This window comes from Schistocerca nitens, chromosome 3 (assembly GCF_023898315.1).
Source record: "Schistocerca nitens isolate TAMUIC-IGC-003100 chromosome 3, iqSchNite1.1, whole genome shotgun sequence".
Taxonomy (NCBI): Eukaryota; Metazoa; Arthropoda; class Insecta; order Orthoptera; family Acrididae; genus Schistocerca; species Schistocerca nitens.
Window position 1 is genome coordinate 219,356,174 of NC_064616.1, and position 25,373 is coordinate 219,381,546.

The 25,373-nt window shown below is 42.8% G+C and overlaps 1 protein-coding gene across 2 annotated transcripts in view; it reads right to left on the reverse strand.

Annotated features, from left to right (window-relative positions):
• Positions 1-25,373, reverse strand: part of LOC126248178 (filamin-A) — a 564,033-nt gene that overhangs the window by 267,188 nt on the left and 271,472 nt on the right. For both annotated transcript variants that reach the window (XM_049948949.1, XM_049948948.1), the window contains exons 8-9: positions 16,997-17,197; positions 16,772-16,909 (exon numbers count right to left, since the gene is read on the reverse strand). In XM_049948949.1, the coding sequence (XP_049804906.1) occupies positions 16,772-16,909; positions 16,997-17,197 (339 nt within the window). The remainder of the gene's footprint in view (positions 1-16,771; positions 16,910-16,996; positions 17,198-25,373) is intronic.

A 25,373-nucleotide genomic window follows, 5' to 3' on the forward strand; every position in this document is an offset into this window, starting at 1 on the left:
AAACTTACGTAGTACTCAAAAATCTGGGGCTTTCAGATGATCTTTGTCAAATTGAACAAATAAATGTTCCTATGGGAAAGGCAACTAAGCTACATGGATACGAAAGAATCCACTCCAAATCAGTCATGCAAAATTTTACTGTACAGTTAAGTCTCAAACCCTGGGACAATGTATATGCACAAACAGATGCCAACAAAAAGTTCTGTCATTTCATGTCATTGTTCAAGCTCAAAATTGAAATTCCTACTTCCTGTTGGAGCACAGAGCAAAACCAAATGGATTACCAGTGGGATTACAAAATCTGCCCAAACCTTCAGACAGCTCAGCTCTATAAAGAGTAGATGTAGTGACCCTGGTTTTGTAAGCTATTACAAAAGCTACAAAAAAATCTACAGAAAGGTACTTCAAGCAGCTAAGAAGTCAGCTAACAACAAACTAATAAAAAATGCAAATAACAAAAGTAAAGCTGCTTGGACTTCAGTTAAACATGAGACTGGAAATCAGACAATACAATCAGTGATCAACTTCATAAACTCATACTTAACCAGTATTGCAAAAGACCTGCAGAGCAAATTTCCAAAAATATCTGATATTCCAGTGCAAAATTACAGAAAAAATTCAATGGTTCTCCTCCCCACTACTGAGAGAGAAGTAAGCAGTACCACAAAACAATTAGAAAACAAATCCTCAACAGGACTGGACCAAGTCCCGAGTTTGTGTGTTAAAAGAGTGTATAGACAGTATTAAAGTCCCTTTAATGGACATCATTAACCAGTCTTAAGACTGGCTGCTTCCCAGACTCCCTGAAACTAGCTAAAAATCATACCTCTTCACAAAAAAAAGTGAAGTTGAAAACAGAAAATTACAGGCCAATTGCTTTACTTCCAGTATTTTCCAAAATAGTGGAGACTTTAATGAAAATTAGACTTATGAGTTACTTAAATAAATATAATCTTCCCTGCAAGGAACAGCAAGTCTTCAGACCGGGCAGAGGCACTAAAACTGCAATTGCTCAGTTTACAAAAATTGTTCTGGAATCACAAGACAAGGACAGTTATGTAACTGGAATTTTCCTAGACCTATCATAGGCCTTCGATACTGTTGGTCACAACATTCTTCTACAAAAGTTGAAGTCTTTGGAAATCAGGGGAGTGGTAAAAAAATAGTCCCAATCATACCTAAATAGCAGAGTGTAGAGTGTAAAAATTTCACGTAGCACATCCAAATACGTGGTAAATCACTTATCTGACCCACAGTATGTTAATATAGGAGTCCCACAAGGAAGTGTTCTGGGCTCAATATTGTTTTTAATGTATATTAATGATTTCCCACAACGTGTGGAGCATGGAGAAAAAGTACTTTTTTCTGGTGACAGTAATACACTGATTACCAGCAAGACATCTCATCTGCTATTGGAAAAAGCCAATTAAGCACTAAGCAGATGTTTACAAATGGTCTACAGAGAACAGAAAACAAACAGCATGTAATTTAGAATAAACAAGAAGCACAAGTCCATAAATTTAAAACAACACAACACTTCAATAACAGATGTAACTAACACTAAATTCCTATTACTGCACATTGACAGCCAACTAAAATGGAATGAACATGTCATGATTATCTCAAAGAGGGTCTCCACAGTATGCTATGTGCTTAGAGTTCTTGCACCAGTATGCAGTGACATCTGTGTAAGGTCAGTTTACTTTGGTTATGTGCATGCCATCCTTAGCTACGAATAATCTTTTGGGGAGAGAGTACCCAGAATCTACAAACAGTTTTCAGATTACAAAACAGAGCTGTAAGAATAATGACAAACCGCAATAGATGGGCTCATTACAAAGTATTATTTAAAAACCTACACCATCTGACTGTTCCTTGTGAGTTTATTTTTCAGACTGTAATGTATATCAGAAAAAATCTTGACCATTATAGCTTGAATAACACTATTCATGATCATAACACAAGGTTGAGTCATTTCCTCCATTGAGAATGTGCCCATACAGTGAGAAAGAGCCACAAAATTCCTTGGAGTGTGGATAGATGGCACACTACAGTCGGACATACATAAAGATAAATTATTAAGTAAAATGAACAGTTTGTGCTATGCTTTTAGTATTTTAAGTAAAATCTGTTATATCGAAACACTAAAATGTGCCTACTTTGCATTAGTACACTCAATAATTACATACTGCATTCCTTTTTGGAGCTTCTCTGATAAGAATGTATTTATTATGCAGAAGCGAATAATTAAGACAATGAAACAAGTACCTCTGTCTTCCACCACTAAACATCTCTTTAAGGAGCTCAGTATTTTGCCAGTGCCTTGTATCTATATTCATGAAACAGTGTGTTTTATTCATGAAATATCCATATCTTTACAAAAAATAGAGATGTTCACTATCATAATACTCGTCATTCCAATGACATATTTATAGCTGATCAACAGCTACATAAAGGGCATAGTACTGTAAGGCACAGGGGAGTACTTCTGTACAAGAAGCTACCTGAAAATGTCAGGTCTTGCAAGAAAGGATTCAGATCCAAAATAAAGTCAATCCTACAGAAGCACTGCTTCTATTCAGTGGAAGAATTTTTGAATAGTAATCTAAAACGATTTTTGTAATGTATTTTACTGCATGTGTTAAAACATTACTTTCAACTGACTTATTTGACTCTATTCAGAGATATAACTGTTCCTTGTTTGGCTCATCTGCACTTATGAAAACACAATGTAAATAGTGTTACTCTGTAATCATTATTTGATGACTGTATGTAACATACCAGAAAAGTTATGATTCGCTATGTACAGCATATAATTTATATAAATGTATGTTTTAAGAATGTCTATACTTATGCATGTAACTGAATACCTACAAAATAAGTATGTTTATGTATCAAAGCATGTTAAATGTAACTTATCCTACATCTATGTGTAATAACACATCAAGATTTCTGGATGAATAAATAAATGAAAAATGAGATAGAACAGTCTTGATTATCGAGGCGTGATAATCTATAATAAGCTGCCACAGAATATAAAAGAAATTAGCAGTATGTATTCTTTTAACACTTTCAGACCGGAATTTTTTCTGAAGAAAGGAAAAAACCTCTTTATATACCTATGCTCTTTGATGATGTTTCCATGATGTTAACATCAAGAACGGTAAAAATCTATGTACCTTTTTTCAAGATATACTTTGTACACATGGCTTCTTATTATGGACTAAAATAATTAATTTTGAAATATTCCCTGTTTTAATAAATTAATTGAATTTTCAATAGTTACCATGCAAAAACAACAGTAATAACATTGAATTATTCAGCGGAATACGACTAACTAAACACTACCATTTATGGCGGTTGTCACAAACTACTGCGCACTGCTACATTCAATTGATATTTTTATAAAGATGGAGAGCAGGTGGCAGCACTTGTGCATGATGAATAGTTTGAACAAAAACACAAATGTATACATGAGGTTTACTGTGAGGAAAAATATTTATGTTGCAAGTAAGGCACATTAAAAATTAATGTACATAGTTGTAGCCAGTGGATCTGAAAGGGGCAAAAAAAAAAAAAAAAAAAAAAAAAAAAAAAAAAAAAAAAAAAAAAAACTGTAAAACTGTTTTTGCAAGAGCATTGTTTCTACACTTTGGATAAATATCTTCAATGAAAACCAAAGAATTGTTGGGAACACCTAGCATTTTTTTTCCATTCATGTATTATGTATTTATAACTATGTATTTATGTCTGCTAGCTCCATATCAACACACCTAGTATATTTATTTAAACAATATAAATTATCCTTTTTCATGTATGCAATATGTATGCAGGTCTTTGTATTTATGTATGTTTGTTCTACATCAAAATACCTATGCTTATTAAACAATGTAAATGGCATTTGTTAAGAAAATATTTAGACTTCATTCCATAATTTGTACATTCACTGATGATATCCAAGCAATTAATATTGTTTAAGGATGGATAAATAAATACATTTTAAAAAACCAAAGAGAGATGTTTACTATGGATGGAGTTTGCATTTTCTGTAACTTGATGCCTGCAACAACACTATATCTTAAGGGCAAAAAATGTCAGAGGAAAACGCAGCAAGGAGAGACTGTTGGTGCTGTTGTGTTTTAATTCAGATGGTTCTAAAAATCTCAAACCAGTACCAACTGGAAAATAAAACAATGCACACTGTTTTAAAAATATCACCCTATTTAGTCTGCCATGCCACTACAAGAATAACAAAGCTTGGATGACCAAACTTCTCTTCAGTAGTTGGCTCTTTGAGGTTCAACAGCAAATGGCTGTGAGGGAGATAAATATTTGGCTAAGTTTGGACCACTGCTTGACACATCAGTTCAATGACCTAGAACTTCTGAACATAAAAAATTTCTTTTAACTAGTTGACAACATGAGCTGTCTGCAGCCACTGGATCAAGGAATAATCACCTCAATGAAGTGTAATTACAGATGCCAACTTATGAAAACTGGCATCAGTTCAGTCGAACTGCAAGACTACATTTGAACATACTGCAAGCTACCTGCAACATGTCTGCTTCTTGGGATGAAGTTACAACAGACACTATATCTAACTTTTAAGAACATTTGGACAGTAACTGATAACACCACTGAAACTGAAGAGGAAACCTATGATCCTACATCTGAACTTATTCATAAGACAGATACAACTTTGGATTCTGATTCTGCTCTTTTACAGGCTTACACCTAGTTGGTGCCCTCTAGTGCCATCAATATGGAAGAATGGACACAGGCAGACATCATCATCTGTGCTGCTGAAGAACCAGTCATCAGTTCTGCTGATGCAGAAGGGAATGCTAATGCTTTGTCATCTGTGGAGGAACACCAAGATAGGACACCACCGCCCCAAAATAAAATTGCTGTTCGAGAGATTGTTTCCATTTCAGGTGCTCTGGACGCGATATCTTCAGTGTGTGCCATAATATTATATCCAACAGTCTGACGACAATTTATGATTTTTTCAGATCAATGTACTGAAATAACATGTATCAGGGATAAGAATTGTTATAAACTCATTAAAACTTGGTGTGTTACAGAACAATATAGTAAAGTGTTTCTTAAGATTATCATTTGTTGCATTATATGATGCACTAATTCAATGGGTACAATATTGTTCCAAATATGTACATAACTGTATTGTATGAAAAAACATGCTGACAAGCACCTGACATGTACACATACTTTCATATAACAAAGGCCAGAAATACTGTTATAAATACACGGTATTCTTATTTTTATTTTTTTGTTAGAGGTCATGAAAAATAGAGCACACACACAACAAGAGAAAAAGTGCACCCAATGGTGATATTTACACAAAAAAATTCATTAATTTAAACTTCATTACACCAATTTGGCTATTTTTTTGGTGTCTTAAAATGAGGATCTATTTTATTTGGTTTACTTCTCCTTTCTTCAACTGGAGATACGAGGTATGGAAATGGCTGCTTCACCTGATGATGTACCAGTTAGATACTGTATCAAATACAAGAATGAACTGATGCCCCTCTTCTGGCCTTGGCAGCCAGATACTGTGCTCAAGTGTGTGCATTTGGGGTGTGGTGTGTGTGTGTGTGTGTGTGTGTGTGTGTGTGTGTGTGTGTGTGTGTGAGAGAGAGAGAGAGAGAGAGAGAGAGAGAGAGAGAGAGATATCATGTTGATGCCCCAGGTTCCTCCCAGTCTGCAGAGGAATTTCTTCTATAGTTCAATTCTTTTATCCACGTTCGCATTAACCCTTTCACTGTTACAGAGACGTGCTGCCCGCATTCCACGATGTGCGCGATTTTGTCATCATTTTTTAGTCTCTTAACAAATAAATACCCCACTCATACGGTTATAGTTGGTGGGGACTTCAACCTTCCCTCGATATGTTGGCAAAAATACTTGTTCAAAACCGGTGGTAGGCAGAAAACATCTTCTGAGATTGTCCTAACTGCTTTCTCCGAAAATTATTTCGAGCAGTTAGTCCACGAACCCACGCAAATTGTAAATGGTTGCGAACACACACTTGACCTCTTAGCCACAAACAATCCAGATCTGATAGAGAGCATCATGATTGATACAGGGATTAGTGATCACAAGATCGTTGTAGCTAGGCTCAATACTGTTTCTTCCAAATCCACCAGAAACAAACGCAAAATAATTTTATTTAAAAAAGCGGATATAGTGTCACTAGAAGCCTTCCTAAGAAACAATCTCCATTCCTTCCGAACTGACTATGCAAATGTAGACGAGATGTGGCTCAAATTCAAAGGTATAGTAGCAACAGCAATTGAGAGATTCATACCTCATAAATTGGTAAGAGATGGAACGATCCCCCATGGTATACAAAACAGGTCCGAACACTGTTGCAGAGGCAACGGAAAAAGCATGCAAAGTTCAGAAGAATGCGATATTCCGAAGATTGGCTAAAATTTACAGACGCACGAAATTTGGCACGGACTTTAATGTGAGATGTCTTTAATAGGTTCCACAACGAAACATTGTCTCAAAATTTGGTAGAAAATTCGAAGAAATTCTGGTCGTATGTAAAGTACACAAGCGGCAAGACGCAGTCAATACCTTCGCTGTGCAGTGCCAATGCTACTGTTACCGACGACTGTGCCGCTAAAGCGGAGTTATTGAACGCAGTTTTCCAAAATTCCTTCACTAGGGAAGACGAATGGAATATTCCAGAATTTGAAACACGAACAGCTGCTAGCATGAGTTTCTTAGAAGTAGATACCTTAGGGGTTGCGAAGCAACTCAAATCGCTTGATACGGGCAAGTCTTCAGGTCCAGATTGTATACTGATTAGGTTCCTTTCAGATTACGCTGATACAATAGCTCCCTACTTAGCAATCGTATACAACTGCTCGCTCACCGATAGATCAGTACTTACAGATTGGAAAATTGCGCAGGTCACACCAGTGTTTAAGAAGGGTAGTAGGAGTAATCCATAGAACTACAGACCTATATCATTGACGATGGTTTGCAGTAGGGTTTTGGAGCATATACTGTACTAAAACATCATGAATCACCTCGAAGGGAACGATCTATTGATACGTAATCAGCATGGTTTCAGAAAACATCCGCTCTTGTGCAACGCAGCTGGCTCTTTATTCGCACGAAGTAATGGCCACTATTGACAGGGGATCTCAAGTTGATTCCGTATTTCTAGATTTCCGGAAAGCTTTTGACACCATTCCTCACAAGCGACTTCTAATCAAGCTGTGGGCCTATGGGGTATCGTCTCAGTTGTGCGACTGGATTCGTGATTTCCTGTCAGGAAGGTCGAAGTTCGTAGTAATAGACAGCAAATCATCGAGTAAAACTAAAGTGATATCAGGTGTTCCCCAGGGAAGCGTCCTGTGGCCTCTGCTGTTCCTGATCTATATAAATGACCTGGGTGACAATCTGAGCAGTTCTCTTAGGTTGTTCGCAGATGATGCAGTAATTTACCGTCTAGTAAGGTCATCTGAAGACCAGTATCAGTTGCAAAGCGATTTAGAAAAGATTGCTGTATGGTGTGGCAGGTGGCAGTTGACGGTAAATAACGAAAAGTGTGAGGCGATCCACATGAGTTCCAAAAGAAATCCGTTGGAATTCAATTACCTGATAAATAGTACAATTCTCAAGGCTGTCAATTCAACTAAGTACCTGGGTGTTAAAATTACGAACAACTTCAGTTGGAAAGACCACATAGATAATATTGTGGGGAAGGCGAGCCAAAGGTTGCATTTCATTGGCAGGACACTTACAAGATGCAACAAGTCCACTAAAGAGACAGCTTACACTACACTCGTTCGTCCTCTGTTAGAATATTGCTGCGTGGTGTGGGATCCTTACCAGGTGGGATTGACGGAGGACATCGAAAGGGTGCAAAAAAGAGCAGCTCGTTTTGTATTATCACGTAATAGGGGAGAGAGTGTGGCAGATATGATACGCGAGTTGGGATGGAAGTCATTAAAGCAAAGACTTTTTCGTCGTGACGAGGTCTATTTAAGAAATTTAAGTCACCAACTTTTTCTTCCGAATGTGAAAATATTTTGTTGAGCCCAACCTACATAGGTAGGAATGATCATCAAAATAAAATAAGAGAAATCAGAGCTCGAACGGAAAGGTTTAGGTGTTCGTTTTTCCCGCGCGCTGTGCGGGAGTGGAATGGTAGAGAGATAGTATGATTGTGGTTCGATTAACCCTCTGCCAAAGCACTTAAATGTGAATTGCAGAGTAGTCATGTAGATGTAGATTGTGCTGCTCGCCTGTGCAGACACGTTTTTTTAACTGCTTTGACACACTATCATTCGATTTCACAAAAACTATTTGGCACAAAAATTTGATTTTTACACATCTTCTTGACTGGTACCTTCCACCCCACCCCACCCCCCCACCCCCCCCCCCCCACCCCATATATGACTTAATTTTGTTTCGAAGTTCAACACAGTTATTGTGCAGCATTAGATGTAGTAAACCATTGCACGAAATTTTGAAGAGTTTGCTGAGGTAAAAGTCCATAGCGTATACTTTCCGTATGGTAGATTTTAGTTGCCACTAGAAATTTCAAAAAATTACATTCAAACGGATAAAATTCATGAAGTAAGACACTTTGATATTGTTTTTAAAATAAAGAAAATAGTAAGCACCGATCAAGGTTTGAACTCAGAATCTTTCACTTAGCAGCCATACACTTTAACCATTATGCTAACGCAGCTCGTCATTCAATATATCTCCCGGAGGACTTTAAACTATCACAGAAAATACCGACAAACACTGTTGGTATGATTATGAATTCCTCACGTTTCGTCGAAGTACAATAGGAAATAAACAATTACCATTGTTCTTTATTGCGAAAAAGCAGTTAGTGAGAATGATACAAACACCTTTCCTTGCTATCGCCTGAATTAGGAGGCTTATTGCTTGTTTTATTTAATTAATTAATTAATTGAGTATGAAGCAATTGGTATAAAGAATGCTTTTTCCAAACTTTCTATAAAAGAAAGTCTGCTATCAAGACATTGCTTTTGTTCAATTACTTTATTTATGACTGAACGTTTCTAAAACTGAAGACACTCGTCCGTGCTCTGTACTGCAATCGAGCTCTGGCAACATCATTCTCTGTTCATTGGCTGACTGTGTTTTGCGACGTCGGATGCGGAGAACGAACTTAAACTTGGCCGCCGTTGTAAATGACGCGCACTTTAGAATCCTGCAACAAACACTACTCATATTCTAGTTTATCCTAATTTTAGTTCCTTAATGTCAACAGGCATTGTTCCATTTAAAAAGTGTATGCTTCCACAAGAAACACACTTTTTAAGTATTATTACAATCTGTTTATTGGTTAACAACACAAGCCCCTGACTACCAATCCATTCTGTTAAAACTGCACATCAACAGCACTTTCCACTTCTGTAAGATTTGTGATGCAAGTTTTAGGTGATTCATCCTGTATAGATAGGAAAGACAACACTTAGCACTCTGACTGTTCACAGGGAATTTACATCCTTACAAAAGGCAGAAAGATTACCTGCAGTTAACACAAACAGAGGAGGCTGACTTAACATAAATAAATATAGTGCCCAAAATAACTGTTCCTCTCAAGGCGCCTCTAAATTGAGTTTGTAGACGGCTGATGCTGCATGGGCATGAAACCACTTTGTGGAATACACACGAGCGGAACAATGTTCTGTCTGATGAGTGTCTTATCAGTATCTACACTGACAATATTGATATGTGTGGAGGTAATGAGTACAACATTTACTTTCTTATAGTAGCATAGACCATCATCCTTATCAAGGCTGTTCAGCCATGGTTTGGGGTGAAATCTCGTGTGGCAGCAGAACACCCCTTGTGTAAATACGTTGAAGGATGACTGGTGTGAATTATCAGGATGGCATCCTCACATTCACTGTAGCTTCATTTGGTGAACATATTGGAGCAGGATTCATGCTGATGGATGACAATGTATGACCCTATCATCACAATCTTGTGAATGTCTTCCCACTGGAGCACAGAATTTGTTGGATGGAATTACTTCAATATTTTCCAGATCTCAACTACACTGAGAATGCACAGGCCATGCTAAAATGATCAGTTAGCAGTCATCCTGTCCCACCAGAGGCCACTATGGAGAAATGGGCCAATATCTCACAGGCTTATCTGGACAAACTGGTAAGTAGTATGCCTAACCAGATCCAAAAGTGTCTCCAACTACAAGGATGGCCAACTGTTTCATAAATAATGTGTTATTCAAGGCGACAGCGAGAATGAATTTTGGTGCTTGTAGTGGAATTTTTTTTTTGCAAGGTTTCTTTTTATTTGTGTTTATCTAGTGAAGATGTGTTTATCTTTTTTCTTTTTACTTCATGACTGTACCTGACAGAACAAAATCAGTTTTGTTTCCTATTATGTCCAGCACTCAACAATGAAACACTGTGCAACATTTATTTTGACTGCTGTAAAAAGTTGTAAACAGATGATATTTATTTATTTATTTATTTATTTATGGGTTTAAGGGCGCTCAACTACTGAGGTCATTAGCGCCCAGTCACAGTTGTTAGAGCACATAGAATCTAGTAAAACTCAAGGGGGGGGGGGGGGGGGGGACACAAGAAAGTTCTGACAAAGATGCAGATAAAATAAGTGAAAGAGTTAGACGTTTTTGGACAGCCCAATCAAAGTAATGAAACAAAGAACACGAGCAGCTGCTCGAGCATCATCAGCTAAAATATCCTGTAAAGTAGATGGCAGAGACAGGACAACACGAGATTGACTAAAACGGGGACACGACAATAAAACATGGCGCACTGTTAATGCATGACCACAAGGGCACTGCGGGGCTGGGTCACCGGAGAGCAGGTAGCGGTGGCTAAACCGGCAATGCCCAATCCGCAACCTGGTCAGAAGGACTTCTTCTCGCCGAGATGGTCGGAAGGAGGTTGTCCAAGCAGTTGGGAACGGTTTTACTGCCCGGAGCTTGTTTCCTTGAAGTGATGACCAAGTATCCCACCACAACGACACAAGCCTCTTACAAACAACCCCACTAACGTCAGATGACGGGACACAATGGGAGGCTGGCCGAGGCAGGAGTACTGCAGCCTTGGCTGCGGCATCAGCAGCCTCATTCCCAGGCACTCCCATATGGCCAGGAACCCACAGAAAGCTGACAGGAGAGCCATCTGCAGCAAAAGAATGGAGGGACTGCTGGATCCGTTGCACCAAGGGATGGACCGGATATGGAGCTCCAAGGCTCTGAAGAGCACTGAGTGAATCAGAGCAGAGTACATATGATGAATGGCGGTGGCAGCAGGCATACTGAACGGCCTGATGTAGAGCAAAAAGCTTGGCCGTAAAGCTGGAACATTGGTCAAGGAGCCGGTATTTAAAGGCGACGGCCCTGACGACAAAGGCACAGCTGACACCATCGTCAGATTTGGAGCCATCAGTGTAAATAAAGGTGTGACTGGCAAGTCGCGCACGAAGTTCGACAAACCGTGAGCAATACACTGCAGCCGGAGTACCCTCCTTCGGGAGCGAGCTGAGGTCGGGATAAATATGAACCGGAGCCTGGAGCCAAGGTGGTGTCGGGCTCTCACCCTCTCTGAAGGTGGTAGGGAGGGCAAAATCCAATTGTCGAAGCAGGCGACGAAAGCGGACTCCAGGGGGCAGCAGGGCAGACACATACAACCCATACTGACGGTCGAGAGAATCGGCGAAGAAGGACTGATAAGAGGGGTGGTCGGGCATTGACAACAGCTGGCAGGCATACCGACAAAGCAGTATGTCGCGCCGGTAGGTCAATGGTAATTCGGCAACTTCAGCATAAAGACTCTCGACGGGACTAGTGTAGAATGCTCCGGTCGCAAGTCGTAACCCCCTATGGTGGATAGAGTTGAGACGGCGTAAGAGGGATGGCCGAGCAGACGAATAGACGAGGCTCCCATAATCCAGCTGTGATCAGACTATGGACCGATACAAGCAAAGCAGGACAGTGCGATCCGCTCCCCAAGATGAACCACTAAGAACTCTGAGGACATTAAGGGAACGTGTACAACGGGCAGCCAAATAAGAGACGTGCGGAGACCAACAAAGTTTCCTGTCCAGTGTGAGCCCTAGAAACTTAGTTGTTTCCACAATGTGGAGAACAACGGGACCGAGATGTAAGGATGGCGGAAGGAACGCTTTATATCGCCAAAAGTTGATGCAAACCGTCTTCTCTTCAGAGAACCGGAAGCCATTTGCCACACTCCATGAGTATAGGCTGTCTAGACAACGCTGAAGGCAGCGCTCCAGGAGGCATGTTCTCTGGGCACTGCAGTAGATTGCGAAGTCATCGACAAAAAGAGAGCCCAAGACATTAGGTGGAATGCAATCCATAATTGGATTGATCGCTATGGCAAAAAGGGCTACGCTCAAGACGGAGCCCTGAGGCACTCCGTTCTCCTGGAGGAAGGCGTCGGACAATACGGAACCCACACGTACCCTAAACTTTCGATCTGTTAAAAGGGGCAGGCGACCGCGTGGACCCCACCTGTGCATAGTGCGGTGGATACCTCCTCTCCAACAGCTATCATAAGCCTTCTCCAAATGGAAGAACATGCTACCGTTTGGCGCTTTCGCAAAAAGTTGTTCATGATGAATGTCGACAAGGTCACAAGGTGGTCAACAGCGGAGCGGCGGCGACGAAAGCCGCATTGAACATTGGTAAGTAGCCGTCGAGATTCAAGAATCCAAACTAACCGAGCGTTAACCATGCACTCCATCACCTTACAGACACAGCTTGTAAGAGAAATGGGGCGGTAACTAGAAGGAAGGTGTCTATCCTTCCTGGGTTTGGGTATAGGAACAACGACGGCGTCACGCCAACGCATGGGGACTTGACCTTCGGTCCAGACACGATTGTAGGTACGAAGAAGGAAGCTTTTGCCTGCCGGAGAAAGGTGTGCCAGCATCTGAACGTGAATGGCATCTGGCCCCAGAGCAGAGGACCGGGACAGTGCAAGTGCACGTTCGAGTTCCCGCATAGTAAAGGGGGCATTATAAGTTTCCAGATTCAGCGAGTGGAAGGAAGGTTGCCGAGCCTCTTCTGCCTCTTTCCTGGGAAGGAAGGCAGGGTGGTAATGGGCGGAGCTTGAAACCTCCGCGAAAAAGCGGCCGAAGGCGTTGGAGACATCCACAGGATCAACAAGGACCTCATTACCTGAAGTCAGGCCAGGTACCGAGGAGTGGGCCTTAATGCCCGACAGCTGGTGCAGGCCACCCCAGACGACAGAAGAGGGAGTAAAACTGTTAAAGGAGCTGGTGAAAGAGGCCCAACAAGCTTTTTTGTTGTCTTTGATGACTCTGCGGCATTGCGCTCGGAGTCTTTTGTATCCAATACAATTCGACAACGTAGGATGGCGGCGAAAGGTGCGTAAAGCACGTCGGCGAGCACAGATAGCGTCTCTACAAGCCCCATTCCACCAGGGGACGGAAACGTGACGTGAAGAAGAGGTAGTACGAGGAATGGAACATTCGGCAGCATTGATGATAACAGCCGTGAGGTATTTGACCTGACTGTCACAACTGAGAAAATCGTGGTCCGGAAAGGTCGCCAGGGAGGAGTGAAGTCCCCAGTCAGCTTTCGGTATGTTCCAGCTCGAAGGACGTGGGGATGGGGTGTGGTGCAGGAGACGAACGACACAGGGGAAGTGGTCGCTCGAATAGGTGTCAGAAAGGACATACCACTCGAACCGACGGGCAAGAGTGGTAGAACAGATCGAGAGGTCAAAGTGGGAGTAGGTATGAGTAGAGTCCGAGAGGAGAGTCGGGGCACCAGTATTGAGGCAGACAAGATTGAGATGGTTGAAGACATCCGCCAAGAGGAAGCCTCTCTGACAGGATGCAGGAGAGCCCCAAAGGGGATGATGGGCATTGAAGTCGCCAAACAATAAAAATGGCGGAGGAAGCTGAACAATCAGGTGCATCATGTCAGCCCGACTAACTGCGGATGACGATTGAGTGTAGACGGTACAAACAGAAAAAGTAAAGGCAGGAAGAGTAATACGGACAGCTATTGCTTGGAGTGGGGTGGTCAATGGGATGGGATGGTAATAGACATCGTCCCGAACGAGCAACATGACCCCACCATGAGCTGGAATACCGTCCACAGGGGTGCGGTCAGACCGCTCCGAGGTTTAGTGGGTAAAAGCGATACGGTCAGTTGGGTGCAACTTTGTTTCCTGGAGACCAAGAAGGACGAGCGGACAGTGCAGGTGGAGGAGCAGTTGTAATTCCTCCCGATTAGATCGAATACCTCTTATGTTCCAATGTAACAAAGCCATCGCTAGTCAGGAAAAAAAAAGGGGGGGGGGGGAGAACGAAACAGGTGAAGACCGGGTCACCTCAACAGCCTCGAGGGGCAGCATCCTTCGCCAACAAGAGGCCAGCTGAGCGCCTGGCAGCAGAGCGTCCCTGCGAAACTGAGGATGGCCGGGAGCGGCGACTCGCGGATGGAGCGTCAGACGAAATGCGCCGGGGTGGAGAGGGGGATAAAGATTTCTTCTTGGAGGCCTTCTTGGAAGTCCGATGAGGCACGGGGATGGTGGGCTGGACCCGAAGAAGGTCCTCACGCGCGGGGTCCGTTTTGGAACGCCGGACCTCGGAAGCCGGGGTCCGGATCGTTTCCCCAATGGGCGCCTGAGAAGAGGATCACTTCTCAGGCAGCGGAGGGGGAGGAGGAGGAAGGGTGGCCCCTGGGGCAGAGGGGGCAGGGGCCGCGAGGGAGGAGGGATTTGGGAGGCGGAGGCATAGACCTCAGATTGGGTGAGGAGATGGAGGGGGGACAGGATAGGGGTGAGGATACTGTGCAAGGAGTGAACATGACTGAGGCAAACGAAGTTGTCAACGTCACGGGGTGGAGGCGGTCATATTTCTTCCTGGCCTCAGAATAAGAGAGACGATCCAAAGTTTTTAATTCTTGAATCTTCTTCTCCATCTGATACGCGGGGCAGTCTAAAGATCTAGGCAAGTGGATGCCAGGACAATTGACGCACCGAGGTGGTGGGGTGCATGTATGTTCCTCACGAAGAGGACGTCCACAATCGCCACAAAGGGGCTCAGCCTCACACCGTGACGACATGTGCCCAAAGCGCAAACACCGAAAGCAGCGCATAGGAGGCGGGACATTCATTCATTCGTACAATGTGTTTCACTAATTCCCTAGTGAAAGAGCCTCAAAGGCTGTGGAATTAGTCAAGCTATACATTAACAGGTGGAAGGAAGGGTTGATGGAAAAATATCTGGATTTAATGTCTCATCAATCATGACATCATTACACAGAACAAATTCATATTGGATGAGAATGGGGAAGGAAATACAGCCATGTCCTTTCACAGGAACCAGTCTGACATTTATCTTAAGTGATTTGGTGGAAAACTTTGAAGCACCATCCTCTCTAATGTGTGTCCAGTGCAAACTTCTGTAGAATCAACACTTTTTTCACCTTAGCTGCATTGCTCCAAAGGGTTTTGTCACAACAGTAATGAGTGAAATTATGCTAGCTATGTTGTCTGTATGTCAAAACAAAGACATATTTCTAAGTGCAAAGCAGACAGAACAATCTTTTTGATTAACGTATCCAGGTGCCGGTGCCTCCTTCAAGTATTATCCATCTGGATGCCTATAAATTTCAAACACGGAGCCTCATCTAATTTCTACATCTGATCCCCACAAGTCATTTTTATTTATTTGAAACTGCATGACATGTGTCTCTGTAAGATTACGTGTTCAATTGTTTGCAGTGAACAAGTTGTAAACCTGTTCTACTATTCTCCTGGCTGTGTATGGTCTGGGTGAGTTTGGGCCCTTTATCAGTATCAGTCAGTCATTAGCAAACCACCGGTTTTTGAAGAGTCCTGCAATGAACTGGGTAAATCAATTATGTAGGTCAACAACAGGAGCATGCCACATTCCAAGCCTTACAGGACACTACATTTAATGTTTCCTGACTCCCAAATTACTTGGACTCCTGTGACATCATTATTAATGTGTCCCTCTGCTTTTTGTCGTTTGTGTAAGACAATATCCGTGCAATAGAATGCCTGTAACACCATACAGTTCTTGTTTTCATAGTAGAATTTTATTATCTCTACCATCAAAGGACTTGGCAAGGCCACAGAAAATGCCAACATGATGATTTTTCTTGTTTAGTACTACCATAACAGAGTTTGTAAGACAACACCACAACAACTCTACTTCGATCACGGATATCAGATGAACACATGAATAATAGAAGTGATGAAACACAAGATGAATGATTATGTGAAATCAAGTTTATAGGTCAACCAAGAAGGTTGACTTTTAGTATTCTTCAGAATTTTAAGAGAGCAAAACAGCATTAAACCAAAAGGAATCTGTTGTTCTTTTTTCCCCCCTCTTTCCACTATAAATACCTTTTCTTTAATATAAATAAAGTTGTTTATCTGTAATAAGACTGACAATTTTAATCTGCATCAACATGGCAATACAAAAGGAACAACAATTCTTGACTAATGATTGCTTCAGGAATATCAGCTGGATGTTTTTTGTTATTGCTCAGAGATGAAAATTAATTTCAAATAGCTCGAAATTTATGAGGACACTATAAATGATTTACAATGTTGAAAAAATATTTTTTATTCTACAGGGAAATTGTTAGACATAAATTAATCAGTGGTCATGATTAAAAAATTTGTTCAGGTAACTCAAAGAAAACATATGGAAGTACCTGGTCCTATTATTCGAACTGCAGGTGTTCCTTCCCCAGCACCTTCTGTATAGATCCTGAATGTTGCATCATCCCCCACTCTTACACCTGAAGGCTGCAGTCCACGTCCAGATGCTCTTACTTTCTTCGCATCAGAAACTGGGAAAAGAAATGAATATGTAAACAAAAATCACAGTTTATTAATAAATTATTTATTTTATAACAATTCTAAACCATCACCCATACCTGGTGAAACTCTGACACCAAATGGACTGTTCGGAATTGGCTTCCCGGCAAAGAACACATTCACAGAATGCAGACCAACTGCAGATGAAACATATTCACACCTCCAAAGATCTGGTGAAATCTGTCTAACCTTAACAGGCACAGAGTTTTTAGCACCTGCAGGGTCAAGAATAATAACCTCTGGAACTCCACGACCTGCATCTGAAATGATAAATTTGGTAAAGATGAACAAAATCATTTCCATTAACAAGAAATTAATGAAAACTTTAACAGCACAAGGTTTCATCCAAAAGTTTTGGTTAGAAATGGCACTATTTCAATTTGAAGCAAGGTTTTAGTCTGAGATAAATACACTCCTGGAAATGGAAAAAAGAACACATTGACACCGGTGTGTCAGACCCACCATACTTGCTCCGGACACTGCGCGAGGGCTGTACAAGCAATGATCACACGCACGGCACAGCGGACACACCAGGAACCGCGGTGTTGGCCGTCGAATGGCGCTAGCTGCGCAGCATTTGTGCACCGCCGCCGTCAGTGTCAGCCAGTTTGCCGTGGCATACGGAGCTCCATCGCAGTCTTTAACACTGGTAGCATGCCGCGACAGCGTGGACATGAACCGTATGTGCAGTTGACGGACTTTGAGAGAGGGCGTATAGTGGGCATGCGGGAGGCCGGGTGGACGTACCGCCGAATTGCTCAACACGTGGGGCGTGAGGTCTCCACAGTACATCGATGTTGTCGCCAGTGGTCGGCGGAAGGTGCACGTGCCCGTCGACCTGGGACCGGACCGCAGCGACGCACGGATGCACGCCAAGACCGTAGGATCCTACGCAGTGCCGTAGGGGACCGCACCGCCACTTCCCAGCAAATTAGGGACACTGTTGCTCCTGGGGTATCGGCGAGGACCATTCGCAACCGTCTCCATGAAGTTGGGCTACGGTCCCGCACACCGTTAGGCCGTCTTCCGCTCACGCCCCAACATCGTGCAGCCCGCCTCCAGTGGTGTCGCGACAGGCGTGAATGGAGGGACGAATGGAGACGTGTCGTTTTCAGCGATGAGAGTCGCTTCTGCCTTGGTGCCAATGATGGTCGTATGCGTGTTTGGCGCCGTGCAGGTGAGCGCCACAATCAGGACTGCATACGACCGAGGCACACAGGGCCAACACCCGGCATCATGGTGTGGGGAGCGATCTCCTACACTGGCCGTACACCACTGGTGATCATCGAGGGGACACTGAATAGTGCACGGTACATCCAAACCGTCATCGAACCCATCGTTCTACCATTCCTAGACCGGCAAGGGAACTTGCAGTTCCAACAGGACAATGCACGTCCGCATGTATCCCGTGCCACCCAACGTGCTCTAGAAGGTGTAAGTCAACTACCCTGGCCAGCAAGATCTCCGGGTCTGTCCCCCATTGAGCATGTTTGGGACTGGATGAAGCGTCGTCTCACGCGGTCTGCACGTCCAGCACGAACGCTGGTCCAACTGAGGCACCAGGTGGAAATGGCATGGCAAGCCGTTCCACAGGACTACATCCAGCATATCTACGATCGTCTCCATGGGAGAATAGCAGCCTGCATTGCTGCGAAAGGTGGATATACACTGTACTAGTGCCGACATTGTGCATGCTCTGTTGCCTGTGTCTATGTGCCTGTGGTTCTGTCAGTGTGATCATGTGATGTATCTGACCCCAGGAATGTGTCAATAAAGTTTCCCCTTCCTGGGACAATGAATTCACGGTGTTCTTATTTCAATTTCCAGGAGTGTACAAACACCACACTGCATATTCAGATATATAACTGGCATTGGAATTCACCCCTCACGCCAGCAAATAAACTATATCTGTTTGCAATGTATGTGTTCATGTGAACACAGTGTGTGGGGTAATTTATGAGTTATAAACAAAATTGTTCCACAAAATTTCAGGAGAACTGCCGGATGTTTGTAACTTCGTGCCACAATATTTTAGCGCAGAGTCTTCTGGCCATCTTCAGGTGACACTGGCGAAAACTCGCAGAGCTCTGGTATTTAAGGACACACCGGCACATGCGTGGTGGAGTCATTTGGCATAGCGCTTGCGCTACTGGAGCATGTTCGATTCTGCTGCGCCGCGCACCCTCTGTGGTGAAAACTCGCCGCATCGATACCAATTCGATTGTCTTCCCACGGTTCCATCACAGAACTACGTCAGCTATGGAGGACACGAAGTTTTTCGATGATAGTATTCCATGCCAAATTCAATTGGAAACCGCCGTCACGATTAATAAGAGACTCATTGTCGGACGGCTATATTTCCAAGGATTCATTAATAACTGAACTCCAAAAGTTAGATGTATGGGACACAATTTTTGTCTCACTAATTCATGACATGACCAGTGGAAATACAGTGTTCAGCGACGTCAAACTTACAAGGCTGAAGAAGGCGAGTATGCCTGTGATGAAACCGCAGGAAGACAATTGAATTAATATCGATGCGGCAAGTTTTCACCATGGAGGGTGCACGGCGCAGCAGAATCGAATGCACTCAAGTAGCGGACACACAATGCCATGTGAATCCACCACGCATGTACTGGTGGGGCCTTAAATACCGAGCTCAGAGAGTTTTCATCAGTATCACCTGAAGATGGCCAGAAGACTCTGCGCCGAAATATTGTGGCAGTAAGTTACAAACATCCGGCAGTTCTCCCAAAATTTTGTGGAACAGTATGTACCCCGGAAAAGTATGAAATCTCACATACACAAAATTGTTTAAACTATGCAAAATTCAGGATGGAATAAAGACAATATTATGAAAATGATAGATTGCTATTCACTGTATAAAGGAGATGTTGAGTCGCAGACAAGCACAATGAAAAAAACTGTTACACATTTTCACATTCAGCCAAAACGCCTTCTTCTGAAGTAGAAAACACACACATATTCATGCAAGCATAACTTGCACACAAATGACCACTGTCTCTGTTCGCCAAGGCTGGACTGTGAGCAACTGCACCTGATGGGAGAAGCAAAATGTGGGTGGGGAGGGTCTTCTTGTCCCTGTCTGCTACTCAACATCCCTATTTGGTAAGGAGCAATATAGCCTTTTCATATTACTATTGTTATTCCATACTGGATTTTCCACTGTTTGATTTTGACTAGTAACTTCTCTTCCATCCCACAACCCAGTGCTGTTTTCCTTTGTTACTATTCTCTTTTCTTTACTCAGTGTCCACACTTTTCTTTCTCTTATTTCCTGCGTTTTACCTATCACCTTCCGAACCTCCACAGGATTTGACTTATGAGCCACACTGTATCAAATGTCTCATCAGTGCACAACACATAACTACATGACCATGCTGATTGTGGTACAGCAACTCATGTCCCACATTATTCCTGCTGATATAATTAATCCTAGACCTTCAAAGTTATCACTACTCCTACCTCACTCCTGTATTTTCACATGTTATTTTCCATATATTGCCACATGAACTTGTTCGACCTTGACCTACCAACCCCCGCCCCCTCCCCTTTCTCCTCCACCCATGAACCTGCACCAACCTGCATCCTGCATTCTTGTCTCTATTTGTCTCTTTGATCGCATTGTGTTTTCATGCTGAATTTAGTTCATTTTCACCTTTCACTATCAGCCCTTCTCCCTCAGGTTTCATCTTTTTTTCCCCAATACTTCATACGTTCCTTCCTTTTTATGATTTTTGCCCACATATTGTTAGATACTGTACATATTTTAAGAGTTTTTGCACATATTTTTACACCTTTTTATCTTCCACCATGGATCCTTGCTCCTTCCATCTGCGTCAATACAGGAAAGTTTCCTTATCCCTAGCCAGAAACCAGTCCCACATACTGTTCCTGCATTGTTACTTAGCTCATGGATTCCCCCCATCCCCAAAAGGCCTTACCATCAAATTACCCATTTCCAGCTGCAACCTCTCCTTCCACAATGACATATAGCTGTTCAAATTTCGCCAAGCCATAGCCCTCCCCAACCTAGTCCTGGAAAACCATGTAACTCTGGCCCAAACCTCCTTACAATACCTTATCTCCATCCATAAAATACTACTGCTCTGCAATCCCAAATTCCTGCATCTCATCTCTCCCATTGACACTCTTGCCCTTCAGGAACTAGAGGAGCATGCATAATGCCACCTCAAACACTGTCCAATCTGTTTACCTTCTACTCCCACCTTGGTCATCCACCATCTCTACAACAATAGCCTCCCAAGCCCCTCCACATCCTTTCATAGTCAGCAAACCATGCCTTACGCAACCCACTACATGTACCACAACCTCAGAAACTCGCTCCCACCACAATACAGTATTCCAAACCCACACAGACATAAAAAACAGCCACGAACATTTCCTCCAAAATCCTTAGTCCCAGAGAAGTATCAGTCCTTTCCAAAAGCCTTTTGCTTCACTACCAAATTTAATCATGCTGGACTTGTTAAAGAGCTTCTCTCCATCTCCCGGTCCCTACAGTGGAAACTTTTTCGCCACCAACACTACCAGACTCAAGATAAAGCCAATGCTGAAACCTGTTTGACTAAGTTCACGCCTCTTTCCAACTGTGATGCATTCCCACAGCCCCCAACTGACCCCCTGTTAACATTCCAGACTATCTCAAAGTCAAATCACACCACACCATCATTCCCCAAATCCCTCAACACTGAAGCTCACCTTGCACCCCCAGAAAGAACTACAATCCACCACCTAAAACTGCTCCCAACCATGTTATACAACCTGCTGACAAAGGCTCCATCACTGACTACATCCTCGCCCACAATTACTTTATGTGGCAAACAAATCCATGGTACAGTAATGGGCATCCACATGGCCCAGCCTATGACAACCCATTCCTGGGCCAGGTAGAGGCATTCTTTCCACCCAGAATCCCAAACCCCTCACCTGGTTCAGATTCATTGATGATAGCTTTGTGATCCGGACTGATGGTGAAGACACACTATCCACATTCCTCCAGTACCTCAAAACCTTCTCCCTTATTCTCTTCACATGGTCCTCCTCAACCTGACAAGCCACCTTCCACGATATGGACCTCCACTTTAAAGATAGCTACACCAGTACCGCCATCTATATAAAACCTACCAACCACCAGCAATACCTTAACTTCAACAGCTGCCACCTATTCCATACCAAGAATCCCCCTCCAAAGAGCCTAGTCACTCGAGGCTGTCTTATCTGTAGTGACAAGCAGTCCCACTCTGAATATCATCCTCTCAGTCTTACACAGAAATAGATCTTCCATGCCTCGTCTCTCCACTCCTTACCACCACCTACATTCCCACCATCCAGCTACAAAGCAGCATTCCCCTCATGACTCAGTACGACTAGGGATACAAGCAGACGATTCTCATCCTCTGCCAGAGTTTTCATTATCTCTCTTTACGCCCTAAATGAGGAACATCCTACCCACTATCCTTTCCACCCCTGTTGTAGTGGTAGTCTGCCACCTGTCGATCCTACACAAGATCCTTGTCCATCCCTACTCCTCCCCTGCTCCCAACCCCTTGCCCCATGACTCATATACCTTTGAAAAACCTAAATGAAAGACCTGTTCCACACACCACCACTTACTCCAGTCCAATCACAGGCATTTCCTATCCCATCAAAGACAGGTCTACCTGTAAAAGCAGTCATGTGCTTTACAAACTAAGTTGCAACCACTGTGTTTCTTTCTACATGGGCATGACCACCAACAAGCTGTCTGTCCTACCGACACTGTGGCCAAGAGACAGCTGGACCACCAGTTGCTGAATATGCTACCCAACACAATGTGCTGAACTTCAGTGACTGCTTCACAGTCTAAGTCACCTTTATCCTTCCTACCAACAGCAGCTTTCCTCAGTTTTGCAGCCGAGAACCCTCACTACAATATTTCCTACGTTCTCATTCTCATAACCCCCCCCCCCCCCCCCACGGCCACTCCTTTGCCAGTCTATTGCCTTCTCTGCCACCACTCCAGCACAACACAGCCTTCTATTCCACCAACACATCCATAGTCTTTCCTCACCTCCTCTACTTATTTTCTACTTCCCTTTCCCCTCTGCCTCCCCTTCAAACCACCCATTTATGCCTGGCAGGGAAGTGTGATAGGACCGCTGTTATTTTCTGTATACATAAATGATCTAGGAGACAGGGTAAGCAGCAGTCTGTGGCTGTTTGATGCTGATGCTGTGATGTGATGTATGCAAAGCTGTCATCGTCGAATGACTGTAGGAGAAATAAAACGACAGACAAAATTTCTAGTTGGTGTTATGAAGGGCAAGTAACTCTAAATGTAGAAAAAAGATATGTTAATGCAGATGAGTAGGAAAAACAAACCCACAGTGTTTGAATACAGTATTAGCAGTGTGCTGCTCGACACAGTCACAGCAATTAAATACACTGTGTGATCAGAAGTATCCGAACACCCCCAAAAACATACGTTTTCTATATTAGGTGGATTGTGCTGCTACCTACTGCCAGGTACTCCATATCAGTGACCTCAATAGTCATTAGACATCATGAGAGAGCAGAATGGGGTGTGGGGTGCTCCGCGGAACTCACTGACTTCGAACGTGATCAGGTGATTGGGTGTCACTTGTGTCATATGTCTGTACACGAGATTTCCACACTCCTGAACATCCCTAGGTCCACTGTTTCCAATGTGATAGTGAAGTGGAAATTTGAATGTGAAGGGACATGTGCAACACAAAAACGTACAGGCCGACCTCATCTCTTGACTGAGAGACCACCAACAGTTGAAGACGGCCGTAATGTGTAATCGGCAGACGGCTTTCCAGATCATCACACAGGAATTCCAAATTGCATCAGGATCCACTGCAAGTACTATGACAGTTAGGCAGGAGGTGAGAAAACTTTGATTTCATGGTCGAGCGGCTGCTCATAAACCACACATCACACCAGTAAATGCCAAACGACACCTCGCTTCATGTGAGGAGCAATAAACATTGGACAACTGAATAGTGGAAAAACGTTATGTGGAGTGAAGAATCACGGTACACAATGTGGCAATCTGATGTCAGGGTATGGGAGTGGCGAATGCCCAGTGGATGTCATCTGCCACAGTGTGTAGTGCCAACAGTAAAATTTGGATGCAATGGTGCTATGGTTTTATTTTATTTACACGTCAAGTTCCATAGGACCAAATTGAGGAGCAAATCTCCAAGGTCATGGAACGTGTCAGTACATGAAATTACAACATAACAGTAACAGCAGATAAAAATAAAATGTTTATGAACGCGAAAAAGGTCTGTCCATAAGTTTAAGTAAATGCAACAATACAACAAGAATGAGCTTAATTTTTCAAGGAACTCCTCGACAGAATAGAAGGAGTGACCCATGAGGAAACTCTTCAGTTTTGATTTGAAAGTGCATGAATTACTGCTAAGATTATTGAAGTCGAGTAGTAGCTTATTGAAAAAGGATGCAGTAGTATACTGCACAACTTTCTGCACAAGACTTAAGGAAGTCAGATCCAAATGCAGGTTTGATTTATGTCGAGTATTAACAGAGTGGAAGCTGCTTATTCTTGGGAATAAGTTAATATTGTTAAGAAGAAATGACAGTAAGGAAAATACATATTGAGAGGCCAATGTCAAAATACCCAGACTCGTGAACAGAGGTCAACAAGAGGTTCGTGAACTTACACCACTTATTGCCCGAATCGCCCGTTTCAGAGCCACAAATATCCTTTTAGAATAGGAAGAGTTACCCAAAATATAATACCATACGACATACACAAATGAAAATAAGCAAAGTAGACTAATTTTCATGTCAAACGATCACTCACTCCAGATACTGTTTGAATAGTAAAAATGGCATCATTTAGTCTTTGAACAATATCCTGAATGTGAGCTTTCCATGAGCTTACTATCTATCTGAACGACCTAGAAATTTGAACTGTTCAGTTTCAGTAATATGTGACTATTCTGTGAAATTAAAACGTCTGGTTTTGTTGAATTGTGTGTTAGAAACTGTAAAAACTGAGCCTTCCTGTGATTTAGCGTTAGTTTATTTTCTATAAGCCATGAACTTAGGTCATGTACTGCACTATTTGAAACTGAGCCAATGTTGTGCGGAATATCCTTTACTACCAAGCTAGTAATCAGCAAACAGAAATATTTTAGAGTTACCCATACTACTAGAGGATATTTCATTTGTATAAATAAGGAACAGGAGTGGCCCCAACACTGATCCCTTAGGCACCCCCCCCCCCCCCCACTTGACCATACCCCACTCAGACCCCACATCACAGTCATTCTCAACATTGTGAATAACCATCTTTTGCTGTCTGTTGCTAAAGTAAGAGGTGAACCAATTGTGAGCTACTCCCCATATTCCATAATGGTC